General features: G+C 39.7%; 1 protein-coding gene across 1 annotated transcript; it reads left to right on the forward strand.

Moving 5' to 3' along the window:
- Positions 1-2613: 2613 nt before the first annotated feature.
- LOC147607877 (UPF0496 protein 4-like) lies at positions 2614-3756 on the forward strand. The gene has a single exon (XM_086790124.1). The coding sequence runs from the start codon at positions 2614-2616 to the stop codon at positions 3754-3756; it is 1143 nt and encodes a 380-aa protein (XP_086646250.1).
- The last annotated feature ends 12241 nt before the right edge of the window (positions 3757-15997 follow it).

A 15997-nucleotide genomic window follows, 5' to 3' on the forward strand; every position in this document is an offset into this window, starting at 1 on the left:
ATATCAATTTACCCTTCTTATGTTATGCCTTATATATAAATGAATTAATATGGGTGCCCAAGTTTCCATGGAATTAGTTAATTACTTGAGAGAACAGAAGCTTAGAAAAAAACTAGAGTGAATATGGGGGCCAAAACCTTATAAATTAGAGTGAATATGGGTTTGACAAGTGGCAGTGAGAGATAAATTTCTCAAATGAATGTCGTGCAAAACATGTACAAGAGAGGGTGAAGAAAGAGAGACATGAATTTCAAAGAGGGGAGATGAGTGTGGAGGGAGAGATGGTGTGTGAGCTTGAGAGAGAGAGAAAGGAGCACGTAGGGAGAGCTCGCGCACGTAAGCCTAAGAGAGAGGGATAGAGCACGTGACCGGAGAGATGCTAGGAGAAAGCATGTGAAAAGAGAGATGTTGTGGGAGAGCTTGAGACAGGGGTAGTTTAGAGCAAAGAAGGTAAGTGAGCTAGACATGCATGCTTGAGAGAGAGGAGGAGAGTGGCAGCTGGAGACGTGCCTTAGAGAGAGGGGAGAGATGGCATGTTGAGAGAGTGAAGAGAGTGAGAAGTGAGGGTCGAAACCTTTGCTTCTCATAGTCATTAATTAACCAGGACTAATAGGGCATGATTAATTAATTAATTTGCATATTGCGTTAGTATGTAAGGTTAATATACATGATGATACAAGTACCTACATACATGGTATCAATTAACCCTTCCTATGTAATGCCTTGTAAGTCACATAGGATGTGACATCTCATGTAATGTTAGAATAAGGATCTTTCATCAACAATAGTGGATTTTATTTCATTACATTATCAGGTTTTAACTCCTAAGTAGAGAAAATGAAAAACAATTACTTTTATTCCTATTTTTTAGTAAGAAACACTCGTAGATATGGTACTCATGTGAGCTATACAAGGCCATCTAGTTTGCATGAGAAATCAACCTAAGATACCATAAACATGGCTAAAAAAAAATCATATAACTAGAGTACATCTTGTATGATATGGTACTCATGTGAGTTATACAAGGCCATCTAGTTTGCATGAGAAAAATCGACCTAAGATACCATAAACATGGCTAAATAAAAATCATATAACTAGAGTACATCTTGTATGATAAAAGTGACAAGAGACTGAATCTATATTACATATTAAACATCAAATGTTGTAGAATAAAAGCATGAATAACTTAAGTGAGACATAATTAATTGTTGAGATAGAATCTATCCAATGGTTCATATTAGAAGAGCGGAATCTTTCTTAAATTTAGGGCACAATCACAAACCACATGTTCATGTCGATGTTTTAATCTTTGAAATATTTGTACAAAGAGCCATTAAATTATCAAGGTGTAAAACCTAATCAATACTATTGATGGTTACTTTATTCATCCTAGCTATTGCACTTGGACTAATGTCCTGCATACCCTCTGATTACTATTGGAATACATTTTCTAATGTGTACTAAGTTAGATACGTTCCAAAGCTACTCTCTCTCTCTCTCTCTCTCTCTCTCTCTCTCTCTCTCTCTCTCTCTCTCTCTCTCTCTCTCTCGTATACTAATTTGATACAATTAGGGCTCCTAGATAGTGAAACAAATATAGAGACATAGAGATACAGATTTGACTCGAATGCAACTCAAGCTAAAGAATGTAGAACTAGCCAATTTTAGAGTATCTCAATTACCAGAGGAGTCGACAGTCTACCATGAAGGAAGAGTTTTCGTTGTGGACTTTTGGAATCCTCAATCAAATGCTAAACCTTTAACCCTAAACTCAAAAACCACATCCAATGTTTGTGTTCCTGATTTCTAGCTGCATGGAAGATTTATTAGTTGATTAGTAGGATGTTCTGTTGTTTTGTACTCTTTGCTAGACCGTGGATTGGACCAAAGACCCACATGATATTTATGATATGCACTATGTCTTATGGGTCACTTTGGATCCCTTTAAGCATCAAAGATCGCTTCATTAAAGAGAGGAAAGGTTGTGATTGTTATTTCTTTTTCTCTCTTTGGAGGAAAGCCAATAATTCGAACTCTCACAAGTGCATGAAATAGAGCTTTAGTAACGGAAGCAAAAACGATTCAACAAGGTTTGCGATTGCAAATGAAAAATCCTTAAGCCAAAACTATATTTGCACGGATTAAGTATTTTCAATCGTGTGTAAAACCGGTTTCTCCTTGGACGCGACGTCGTCCACTTTTTGTCGTCGAGGACGCAAGCATAAGCATGAACGGCGTGTCATAAAGGATGGGTTTTCAGTAGTAGTAAATTCAGGAGTTGTATTCTAAAATGCGTGTCGTGGCTCGAAGCACAGAAGAGAGCGATGGCTGTTGCCAAAAGTGACGACGTGCCAGCATCTCGCATTGGCTTGTGTCTGCTCACAGCCCACCATCGCCACCCTTGCTCATTGCATGAAGCAAATAAGATAATGGCCAGCCTAGCTGTCTCCTCTATTTTTTGATCAAGCGTCCCCTTCGCATCGCTCTTATATCGCTTCTAACATGCTCTTTGGCATAGTCTACTCCTCATTGCACCATCAACACATAGCTCTCAGCTACACCTACCTCTCATCAACACAGCTCTCTGAGCTGGGCTGAGCGGTAAACTCCACCATGGTTTCCTTCTCTTTCCTCTCCTCGTTTCTTTCGCGCCTTCACTGTAACAAGCGGCAATCCCGCGTCTACACAGAGACTCTTTCTGCCTCGCAAGCATTCGAGGCAGATCTGGCAGAGGGACTTCAAGAGCTTCATACAGACTCCACGTCACCCTACCTGAGCCTGAGCTGGCTCTCCAGTGCTGTGGGTATGCTGCTCTCCGCACAGGCCTCTGTGCAGGACGTCCTCGTGCCATGCTTACAATCGCCCCTGCCCGCTCGAGACATCAAGATGATTCAGCAGTACATGGACAACAGCGTGAAGCTGCTGGACGTGTGCAGGCTGCTGATGGACGTTGTGGGTGGCGTTGACGGCTATGTGAAAGCCGTGCAGCTTGCCCTCGGCTACGTGCCGTGCAAGCAAGGTTTCAGCTCTGAAAGTGGTGCAGTGCTGCGAGCAAAAAAAGCTCTCACCACAGCACAGCACGTGCGAGCAAACCTGGGAGAGTCGTCGACTTTGAGGATCGGCCGTGCACACGAGCGCGGGCGCGCACACCATGAGCTTGCAGCTTGTGGCTCAATGCTTAGAAGAATGGGGGACAAGCTTTTGGTTCCAGATGAGCATGCTGGACAACGGCGCGAGGACGCACCCACCTGCTCCTACTCTAGTTCCTTTTCTGCCTTGCCCGCTGCTCTCTATGGAGGGCAAATGGCTACCGTCTTCGTTTTCAAACTTCTTGCAGCGGCGCTTCCATCTGCAAAACCTACTCAATCTCAATTAGGTGTTCTGCATGTTCTGGGCCGGCCATTGTGGGCAGTTCCTCTTCTTACACTCCAAGACAAAGTCAACAAAGAGCTTCTGGCGAGAGTACAGAAGAGATCTGTGACCGTCCTACCCGACCTAGACATCATAGATGCCTTTGTTAAACAAATCAATGAAATGCTGTCACAAATCTTGGAGCAACCCAGTACTCATGCACAATATTCGCAAGCAAGGGACGATCTCAGCCGTCTAGCTGACACTACCAGCAAGATGGCGGACGAGCTTCAAACCTTCGTGTCTACGCTCCAACTTCAGATCCAAAGCGTTTCCAGGTCACTTGTGGATACGAGAATGGCCTTGCTCGACTCCCTCACAAGAACGGGATTGCTACACGTGTGAGGCTCTCTTTTACACGTCATGTCCCCAAAGTTTTGGTAGTGCTAGGTCAAACTGTACATAAGCACGTGGAAAGCCTGTACAACAAAAGAAATGTAGAGATTATGAGGAGTTATAAAGAAGCCTCTTTTTTTATATTTGTCTTTCTTCTCACGTATTCATATGTATCATCCTCAAACTTTGCATACACAGCAGTGGTTTCGCTCGCATCTATACAAGGCTCGTAGAAGCATGTTGCGTCATGAATTATGTTATATCCATTGTTGTACACTTAAAAAAACGTAATGTAGACTCAATCTCAAGGGCAAACTTAAGGCTGTCTTTCAAACTGAGATTATGTTTTAATTGGAAAGTTTCACCCTAACTTGATAAAAAAGCAAATCATCACAAGAAAGACAATGAAGGCTTGAAAGTTTGAGCTCTAGCTATAAGCTTGCTAAGGACGCCTCATTTTTTGTCACGAGAAAAGCATTGTGACAACACCTTTGTCCTAATATCCAAACATACGTACTTGCTATACTGACATCATCTCATTCAAAATACTTAGAGTCTTATGATTGCGATTTTCCTTTATATGTACATATTATACATGGCAAAGAAGATAGCTTTCCACGATGGAAATGTTGACACATGGACACCTAAAGGGTCAAATCACATTATAATATTTGAATTTGTAGTAAAGTTTGAACTGATTTCAATATCCAACGGAGCGATTGTGTGTGCCCGAAATTTTACAACTTTTCAATGTCAATTTCTAGACTACACTAGCTAACTAAAAATTACCTTTAACTTAACATAGATGAACACTTGAATACACAATTTTGGCTTGAATGTCACTATGTATTGCGTAGAAAGCCTAAAGATTGGGAGTACAAAATATGGACATCTAGTTTGCATATACACATGAAGGGAGTTGTCAAATAGAGGATACAAGAGATCCGAGCAATATAGTAATCTCACCAGGCTAACAATGTAAATAGAAAAACATATTACAATCACCCTTTTCTTTTTTTTAAAGGGAGTTAATTTTTTATTAGAATTACTACGACTGGTTACAATCATGCAAGGCAAAAGCCACCCATCTTACTGGGACATACATATTAAGATTACATCATAGTTCGAAAACATGGCCGTCAGAACAAAGGACAAATGGGTTTATCATATTATAGGTTTATGGTACTTGGCTAGGAAGTGTTGTGGATGAGTTGGAGTAAGACATAATGGCAAAGAAATTTCTCGTTGGAATAGAGTTAATATTGCTGGTGTCAAATACTATCAAGTTGGCTATCTGCATCTCTTATGTCCTCTCACATCATGGTCGTGGATCAGCAGAGGGTGAATCTCAGCCGCCGTCAAATTACCAAGTTATAAAAAACATAATCAATCACAGTAGTTCATCAGCTACTTCCAACTCATTAGTGGGAACGTGGAATGCAGCAAATGCTACCAACTCAGCTCTCAGAATCTGGAATGCGGCAGATGCTACCACGTGTAATTACAGTTTGTATTGTGCTAAATTTCTCAGCTCTAACTGCATTGTATGCCCTTCGCCTCCCCAGAACCACGACGACAAGGAATGGCTCACCAAGACTGGGAATGGTCATAAGTGGGCCATTGCCGAGGAATCTGGTCTCACTGGCTCCCAATTCCTCTTGGGAATGGCCACCCCATGGCCATTCCCTATACCATCATGACTTATCCTCTAAGGAATTGTGACCTAGCTCTCATTTCCCTTCTCATAGAGGGAGAAAGGAAGATCCAAGCGCTTCGAATTGCATTCAATTCTTCTCAAAATCTTATTGGTCACAACTACTCTTCAATTCCTCCTCTCCTTCTAAGCACTTTAAAATCTAGATTTTCAGACAACTACTCATAAATTCCTCTTGTTCTTTGCCCTTATCTTCTACACTCGTCGTGTAAATCCTCCTGGAAGCCAAGCCGGCCGACAGTTGACGACTAGTAGAATATGTTTGGCGACGCACAAGCAAACCCCTTATAAGCTAAATCAAAATTTAGTGCAACTGGCGATTGACGTGCGCGATTCGAATAGTGACGGGCGACTGAAATAGTGGGGAAAAGAGGGAGCAGTCAAACGTGATCGTTTATAAGTAATGTGCCGATGGTACCCTTTTAGCCAGACACAAAGCACGTCCTTTCTCCCTGCTCTCAAAGACAAGCCTCAAGGCCCTTAGCTGTAGTGCCCTACTTTACAAGACGTTAATCCTCGCGCCTACCTACTTTATGACAAGAATGGTCTTCGTCTCCCAAAACAAATGCATGAAAATTGAAATTCAATAAATCCATATTTGCTTTGTTAAGGATGTGAAGAGCTCAAGCTCACCACTTCGAGGCACTTTTTGCGGTAGCAATGAGTATCACGCTCACCACTTCCAAGCACCTTAACGACTTCATTAATTATAGACTGTTGTACACTTTTTGCCCTAGCATCATGTGCTTACTTGCTTCTCCAAGAGGACACGCACTCTAGAATCAATTGTATCCAAGCAAGCAATGGTTCAACGTATGCCAATCTCACATGCACACGCATTTTGTGCTGTTTCACATTAAATATTATCAAGCTCCCCGTGGATATTTTCTCTTGTCGATACCATTAATTACACTCAAAGCACTCTATTTGAAAAACAATAAACGTACATGTGCATGGTCATGGTTTTAGAATATTCTCCAATAAATGTACATGTACATGTGCATGAGCATGGTTTTTAAATATTATACAATATACATGTTTTAATGCAAGTAGCGATATTGTGCTTTAATTTTGTTTTTTCTTTCATTCTCATGCACATGTGCATGAGCATGGTTTTTAAATATTATACAATATACATGTTTTAATGCAAGTAGCAATATTGTGCTTTAATTTTGTCTTTTCTTTCATTCTCATGCACATGTACATGTACATGTGCATGAGCATGGTTTTTAAATATTATACAATATACATGTTTTAATGCAAGTAGCGATATTGTGCTTTAATTTTGTCTTATACTATATATATATGTTATAAATGAAGTAAACATTCATCATTTGCACTACTGAGAGAAAATGATTGTTTGGATAATACTTACCCATGAAAATAAAAGATCACTCAGTGTTGTAGAAGGAACACATATCTAGCTTGAAGGAAATGAGCACTCTTAACAAACAAGTCTTCCAAATTATCTAGGCTAACGATATACAAAAAATCTTTGAGTGAATGGCCTTCCTTGACTTTCTGGTAGGGAAAAAATTGTTGAAATGTAGAGATAAAGAGACTTTCATGTACGCTCCCAAAGACTGATTCATATTAAGGACAAGATACATATATATATGTGAGACCAAGTTAGGTAGAGTGAGCCATGTATAGAGCTCCAACACCCCCACTCAAACAAGGGTCTCTAGCTATGGATGAAAAAACCCTTGGGGAGTACAAGGGAAAAACCCAATCCCCTATACAAATGTGAAAATATGAACCAGAAGTAATGATGTGAAAGTGCATTGTGCATCTATGTACAAATATACAAAAGGACCAAGAGGTCATAGTGTACAATTGTGAAATGTGCAAAGTGCGTGGTGTCTAGAAGATTACAACGATATATGTACAAAGCTACCATAAGAGTAAAGAGCCTAATCTAGAAAGAGTGAGCCCGAGGCAACTCCAAGCTCTGAGCGCAAGAGAATGAAGCGTGACTCATTAAGACATTTGGTAAGAATATCTGCAATCATCTGGTCACTTGGACAATGTTCAATCATAATAGTGCCTTTACGTACTTCGTATCGAACATAATGGTAATGCACAGCAATATGTTTTGACTTGTTATGTTGGACATAGTCTTTTGCAAGACTAATAGCACTCTGATTATCACACCACAAGGGTGTACTAGAAAGAGGAGAATGACCAATATCTGTCAACACTTGTCGAAGCCAAATGAGTTCACGAGCTGCAAGTGATGCCGCAACATATTCGATTCGGTTGTAGAAACTACAACACAACGTTGTTTCTTGCTGGTCCAAGAAATAAGACAACCATTAATGAAGAAACAATTGCCACTAGTAGATCGCATAGATAAATGTGAGCTGGCCCAATCTGCATCTGTGTAACCCAAAAGAGAAAGAGATGGAATGGAGTCGGATGTGAATTGTCGTTGATAAACCAAACCATAATCTGCAGTGCCTTTCAGGTATTTCAACACGAGCTTTGCTGAAGACCAATGCTTAAGAGAAGGACATGCAAGATGTTGCTCGAGATAGTTAGCAATAAACAAAATGTCAGGACGAGTGTTCAAACCAACAGCTTGAAGACATCCAACCAAATTAGCATATAGTTGATTTGTAACAAGCTGGCCACCACCATCAGAAGTGTTTTTCATGGAACTCGCAAGACAAGGAGTAGTTGCTGAATGTGCAGATTCCAAACCAAACTTCTTAATAGTATCTTCAATAAACTTTGACTGTCGAAGTAATAAAATACCTTTGCTGCGATCCCTTTGAATCTGAATGCCAAGATACGAGTGAAGCTCTCCAAGATCCACCATATCAAATGTCGAAGATAACAACTGCTTAATTTGGTGTAGAAATCCCAAATCATTGGAAACAACTGCTTAATTTGGTGTAGAAATCCCAAATCATTGGAAACAAGGATTGTATCATCCACATAAAGGGCAAGGATTACAAAACTACCATTTTGGTATTTGGTAAATAAGTTGGGATCAGAAGAGCAAGAGAGAAAGCCATGGGAGGTAAGAAAAAGATCAAACTTGATGTACCAGGCCTGTGAAGCTTGTTTAAGACCATATAAAGCCCTATGAAGACGAGCAACAAGATCTTCCTTACCTGCAATAACAAATCCTTCTGGCTGCTCCATGTAAATTTCTTCATTCAAATCTCCATTCAAGAAAGCTGTGCGCACGTCCATCTGATGAATTTCTAAGTCAAATTGAACAGCAAATGCCAATAAAACCCGAATACTAGTAATGCGAATAACTGGTAAAAAGGTTTCATGATAATCAACGTCAGCAACTTGAGAATAACCTTTGGTAACTAAACATGCCTTGAATTCTTTTCCATATGCATACGTGAGAAGAAAGAGAAATATAAAAAAAGACTTCTTTATAACTCCTCCTCATAATCTTTACATTTCTTTTGTTGTAGAGGGTTTCCACTTGCTTATGAACAGTTTGACCTAGCACTACCAAAACTTTGGGGACATGACGTGTAAAAGAGAGCAAGGCGACTGGGAAACGCTTTCCATCTGAAGTTGGAGCGTAGACACGAAGGTTTGAAGCTCGTCCGCCATCTTGCTGGTAGGACAATCACAGATCTTCTGTGTACTCTTGCCAGAAGCTCTTTGTTGACTTTGTCTTGGAGTGTAAGAAGAGGAACTGCCCATAATGTTTTGCAGATGGAAGCGCCGTTGCAAGAAGTTTGAGGTAGCCATTGCCCTCCATAGACAGCAGAGCGGGCAAGGCAGAGAAGAGGAACTAGAGTAGGAGCAGGTGGGTGCGTCCTGGGGCCATTGTCCAGCATGCTCATCTGTGGCGAAAAGCTTGTCCCCCATTTTTTCAAGCATTGAGCCACAAGCGGCTAGGTGATGGTGTTGGCGCCCGCGCTCATGTGCGCGGCCGATCCTCAAAGTCGACGCCTCGCCCAGATTTGCTAGCACGTGCTCTCCTGTGGTGAGAACTTTTTTAGCTCGCAGCACTGCACCCCTTTGAGATCTGAAACCTTGCTTGCACAGCACGTAGCCGCACAGCTTTGACATAGCCGTCCACGCCACGCATCACCTCCCTCAGCAGCTGCACACGTACAGCAGTTTCACGCTGTCGTCCATGTACTGCTGAATCATCGTTATGTCTCGAGCGGGCAAGGGTGATCGTAAGCATGGCAGGAGGACGTCCTACACACAGGCCTGTGTGCAGAGCAGCATACCCACAGCACTGGAGAGCCAGCTCAGGCTCAGGTAGGATGACGTGGAGTCTGTATGAAGCTCTTGAAGTGTCTCTGCCAGATCTGCCTCGAATGCTTGCGAGGCAGAAAGAGTCTGTGTGTAGACACGGGATTGACGCTTGTTACAGTGAAGGCGGGAAAGAAACGAGGAGAGGAAAGAGCTGGAAACCTTGTTGAATCGTTTTTTTGCACTTCTGAGAGTTTACCGCTCAGAGAGCTGTGTTGATCAGAGGTATCTGCTGAGAGCTATGTGCTGATGAGAAGTATGTAGCTGAGAGCTATGTGCTGATGGTGGAATGCGGAATAGACCATGCCAAAGAGCACATTAGAAGCGATATGAGAGCGATGCGTAGGGGAGGCTTGATCAAAAAAATCAGGGTGGCTAGAAGAGGAGACAGCTAGGTTGGTTTGCTTCAAGCAATGGTGGACTGCCATCGCTCTCTTCTGTGCTTCTGTGCTGAATTTACTACTGAAAACTCATCCTGTATGACACGCCATTGATGCTTATGGTTCCCGCCCGGGCGACAAAAGTGGCCGACGTCGCGTCCAAGGAGAAACTGGTGAGAACCACGGTTTTTTACATGATTTGAAATACTTGATCCGTGCAATACTGGTTTTGATTTTTCCTTTGCAATCACAAACCTTGTTGAATCGTTTTTTTGCACTTCTGCGAGTTCCTTTCCTTCAAAGAGGATAAAAAATTCGAATCACAGCTTTCCTCCCTTTATTAAGCTGTCTTGATGCTGTAAATTACCCATATACCTCTTTACCCTCCGTGCTACTACGGTCGAGAATAGAAAGAAAGAAAATAAGATAATTATATTGACATATACAAATAGGCCAAAATGACCCATAAGACAAAGTACATATCATAAATGCCATGTGGGTCTTTGATCCAATCCATGGTCTAGCGAAGAGTACAAAACAACACAACATCCTACTAATCAGCTAGTAAATCTTCCATGCAACTAGGAATCAAGAACCCAAACATTGGTGTGTTTTAAGTTTAGGGTTTAGGGTATAGAATTTGATTGACAATTCCAAACGTCCACAACAAATGCTCTTCCTTCATGGTAGACTATCCACTCATCTACTTGTTGAGCTACTCTATAATTGACTAGTTCTATATTCTTTTGCTTGAGTCATACCTTTTGAGTCAACTCCTCTCCATTCTGCATATTTATGTCTCTATATTTCTTTGACTATCTAGGAATCTTAGATGTAAGCTCTATTTTATATATTACTCTATGCATGCATACACCTGCATGTTATATGCTCTATGCATGCATAAAGAGAATACATATAGTATGCATGCATAAAGAGAATACATATAGTATACATGCATAAAGTGTATGCATGTTGTATGCAGATATATTATACATGCTCTATGCATGTATTATGCATACTCTATATGCTCTATGCATATAGAGTATACTCTATATGGTCTATGCATGCATAGAGCATAGAGCATGCATGCATAAAGAGTAAAATATAAAGAGTATGCATGCATAAAGAGTAAAATGTAAACAATATGCATGCAAATAGTATGTTAGCTCTATGCATGCGTAAATCATGCTCTATCACTACAAGACGTGGGGTCATTATCCATGTTTTTTTCAACGCTTTAGAACCAAGCTTAAAATCCCCAAAACGTCGAAATACACGTCGAAAAAAATATCAAAATAAAAACATGGAAATAAGCGCCGGTATATGTGTCAAAATAAGGGTCGAAATAATTATGTTTGCAGGAAACTTTTAACGTTTTTTATATTGCAAGATGTGAAATTTACATATCAAGCTCTGATAAGCCAAAATTGCATAAAGTAGTTGCATAAAATTGCATACAAGATCTACAAGCTATATATACTCGATGAGACCAAAATTGCATAAAGTAGTTGTATATACAAGCTATACAAGCTCAACCAAAGATGTGAACTGACCAAAATATGTATGTGTAAGAGGAAAGACATGGGCAAGGCCATGCTATGCGGAGCCCTCACTTAGGGTCAGGCAGCATTGGTCCCTGCGAAAACCATACAAGACGCGCTTTTTGGTATACAAAACAACGATCTAACCTGACATGGCAAAGCAAGTATACAAATCATAAGGTTAAGGCTTGCCACACTTACCATATCTTGCTCCAATGCGCCCCCAATTGAGGTTGGCGCCTTCTCACTCAAGCTTCTCCAAAAGAAAGTACGTGTTATGGTGAGCAACATCCTCCTCTTCTCCCGTTGCCGGCGCGCTGACTAACCACTTGATTCTAAAAGTACCAAAACAATAAGATAAGCGTTGATACTTACAAAGTAGACATAACATCAAATGAAACATACAAGATAAGCGTTGATACTCTATCTTGACAATTAATTGTGTCTCACTGAAGTTATTCATGCTTTTATTCCACAACATTCGATGCTTTATATGTAATATAGATTCAATATCTTGTCACTTTTATCAAACAAGATGCACTCTAGCTATATGACTTATGTTTAGCCATATTTATGGTATCTTAGGTTGATTTCTCATGCAAACTAGAGGGCCTTGTATAACTCACATGAGTACCCTAACTATGAGTGTTTCTTACTAAAAAATAGGAAAATAAGCAATGTTTCTTCATGTTCTCTACGTCTTAGGAGTTAAAACCTAATAATGTAATGAGATAAAATCCACAAGCACTATTGTTGATGAAAGATCCTTATTCTAACATTACATGAGATGTTGCATCCTGCGTGAATTACAAGGCATGACATATGAAGGGTTAATTGATACCATGTATGTAGGTACTTGTATCATGTATATTAATCTTACATATTCTGGCCATATGTGTATTAATTAATTAATCAGGACCTATCGGTCTTGGTTGTTTAATGAATATGAGAAGTGAAGGTTTCGATCATCGCTTATCTCTCTCTTCGCTCTCTCAAGCCGCTATCAGGCTGCTAACTCTCCCGCTCTCTCTCAAGCATGCCTGTCTGGCTCACTTGCCCTCTCTACTCTCAACTACCCATGTCTCAAGCTCGCCCAACATCTCTCATTCCACACACTTTCTTCCAACATCTCTCTGTCCGCGCGCTTTGTCCCTTTCTCTTAGGCTTTCACATGAGCTCTTCCTCCATGCTGCTCTCTGTCTCTCTCTCTCAAGCCCACACACCATCTCTCACTCCATGCTAATCTCCCCTCTCTAAAAATTCCCGTCTCTCTTTCTTCACATTCTCTCCCTCTCTTTTACATGTTTTGCACGGCATTCATTAGAGAAAATTTACTCTCACTGCCAAATATCAAACCCATATTCACTCAAATCTCTAAGGTTATGGCCCCCATATTCACTCTAAGGTTCTCTCTCAAGTAGTTAATTAATGCCATGGAAACTTTGGCACACATATTAAGTCATGTATATATAAGGCATAACATAAGAAGAGTTAATTGATATACCATGTATATAGGTACCATGTATATATGTATAACATGTATCTTAAGTCATGTATAGAGGTATTTGTTCATGCATTTAGGTACTTGTATCATCTATATAGGTACTTTTATTTGAATGATCTCAACTTATGTTGTGCCTCTATGGTTAATAAGTAGTCTCATGTCATTAACTAGGGTGAAACTTATTCTATATCGAAAAGAAAAAGATGCACAAATTAGGGAGTACACTAGTTAAGTGTGGTGTCCCCTCAATCCTATTTTGTATATTAGAGAACCAATCTTTTGGCTTTGTCAGCTAGGCACATCTTATGTGCATACACCTTAGTGTTGCTATGAGTTCAATGCACCACAACAATGATTGTTCAAAGATTTTGAATGGTAGTTCCCTTAAAATTTGAAATTTCTCATTAGATTAAGTTTTAGTGACACACATTGGCCACCTATGGCCAACAAAACAATTAGCTACCAAACAATCTCCAAGCTAATATATTGCCTAAAACTATACCTAACACACTACCAGAATCCAAGCCTCACTTCTATTAGACCATTTCATTTGCAATTGAGCTCTAAAATAATTTCTTGTGTCACTCGGCATAATCCTTTCAAAAGATACAAAAATGAATGGTCAAGGATCAAGCGGGGCTATAGGACGACCATCAAAGAACACACGATGCATTAGTCAATGAATATAAAATTTATCACAACACAAAAAGTTCCCAATATAAACTTTACACATAGGGTTACTTTTCGTATGTGTCATGGGTCTAACTTTGACTCTGCCATGTAGGATTTATAGAGACACTACAAAGAAGATAAGCATAAGGACATGGAACAAGCAGATTTTAAGAGTATTTGTGAAGAAAAAGATTCAAAGAGTTTCTTTGAAGGACAAGAATTTAAGAGGATTTTAATCCAATTTAAAGTGTTTGGATCCTTCTCTTGCCCTCTACTACAAGGAGGGAAATGAGCTTAAAAATTTAGCTAGGGGTATTAAGAAAGAGGTGAGAAGATATAAGAGATGTGACACTACAACAAATGAACATCGCAGCTACATCCAGAGCTACGTAAATTTAAAAGAATCCATTTATGGAAAGAAAACTTACGTGCTGTTATGACCATGCATATAACCCCACATATTTCCGCACCTGTAGCAACATATACAGCCAGCTATAACTGTCGTCTTTCACTACTAGAGGTTTAGGGCATACCGACGTTAGAATACCGACGCAAATGTCGAACGTCAGTATGCCCGTCGTAAACTTGGAGGCGAAAAGTCGGGCGGGCAATTTTTAAAATTTCATATACCGACGAATATACCGACGCTCGTAAGTTTTTTACAGCCGAGAACCTATTGTTCTCTGTTTTGCGCAGCGTCGAACTGCATCCAGAGAAGGTATGCATCCGTCCATCTCCTTCAAGCTTTCGTCTTTTTACATTCAACCCACTCTTGTTGTTGTTGTGTGTTTTTCTCCTCTTCTCCTTCTCCACTTTAACTTATCCTCTTGCTTTTACTAATATGCTCTTGTTTTTGCTTTTTAGGATATAGGGCATTTAGGGTTTTGTGATTTTTTTGGCTCTCTATGCATGTTGAGAGCTCTCTATGCATGTTGAGAGCTCTCTATGTATGCATAGATCTCCTAATGCATGCATAAAGATTTTAGGGTTTTGTATTACTTGTGTATTAGTTCTTATTCTTATGTTTAATTTACTAATTACTTTGTTTAATATTTTGTTTTGCAAATCTTTCACCAATCTTTCACCAATCCTCTCCTTCAGCTTCGCAAAAAAGAGGTAGTCCCTCTTTCGATTTTCCTTGTTTATGCTTTTTTCTACGTATTATTGCACCCTTGGGTGCCAGGTTTAGGGTTAGTTTAGGGTTCTTGCAAGCTTATACATAGGATTATTGCAAGATCTATGCATAAAACCTATCTATAAGCTTGCAATCTCTATGCATAGCCTTCTTGCAAGCTTTATGCATAAGCTCTATGCATAGAGCTTGCGAGTTTATAAAATCTCTATGCATAAGCTCTATGCAAAGGCTTTATGCATAGAGTTTGCAAGCTTATAAAATCTCTATGCATAGTTTCTTGAAAGCTTGCATGGACATTATACATAGAGCTGCATAGCCTTAATCTTTCAAGATCTTTGCATAGCCTTCTTGTTGAAAGCTCTATGCATAGCCTTCTTGTAAGCTTAATGCATAAGCTCTATGTATAGGCTTTAAGGTTGTAAGATTATGAAAGCTCTATACATAGGGCTTGTAAGCTTACGCAAGATCTATACATAGAGTTTATGCATAGAGCTATACGAATCTAGCTGAATGCATGAATTAAGATCTATGCATAAAGCTTAATACATAATGTTTTATGTATAAATCTTATGGATGAGCTTTATGCATAAGGCTTCATGCGTTATGTTTTTATGCATAAAGCTTTTTTTGATGTAGAGTGCCTTGCATGGATGGAGAGCATAAGCTTTTTGAATGTTTATACTCTCTTATACATATAACATATATTTCTTATGCTTTGTTTTTCTATGCATAAGGTATTCTCTTTATTCATAGACTTTATATATGTATAGACATAGTGTGTTACTAATCACTTTTTTTCATGTTATGTTTTGTAGGTCTTAGATTGTTATCCCCTCCTTTAGCTTGACATTATCAAGGTAAGATCTCTTATCCATGTAAGACAAGATCATGTTTATTACACCCTTGGGTGATGGGTTTAAGGGTTAGCATAGTGCATAAGGCTTATAGCATAGAGCTTATGCATAAGTCTTGCAGCCTTATTATGCAAGCTTATACTTAAGGCTTGCAAGCCTTACTATGCATACGATTGCATAAACCTTATTCATAAAGCTTGCATAAGACTTA

This window comes from Cibotium barometz, chromosome 54 (assembly GCF_041138505.1).
Source record: "Cibotium barometz isolate CiBa-2024 chromosome 54, ASM4113850v1, whole genome shotgun sequence".
In the NCBI taxonomy this organism is placed as follows: Eukaryota; Viridiplantae; Streptophyta; class Polypodiopsida; order Cyatheales; family Cibotiaceae; genus Cibotium; species Cibotium barometz.

Coding starts and splice junctions, on each gene's coding strand:
- LOC147607877 (XM_086790124.1), top strand. CDS start 2,614: ATGGTTTCCTTCTCTTTCCTCTCCTCGTTTCTTTCGCGCCTTCACTGT.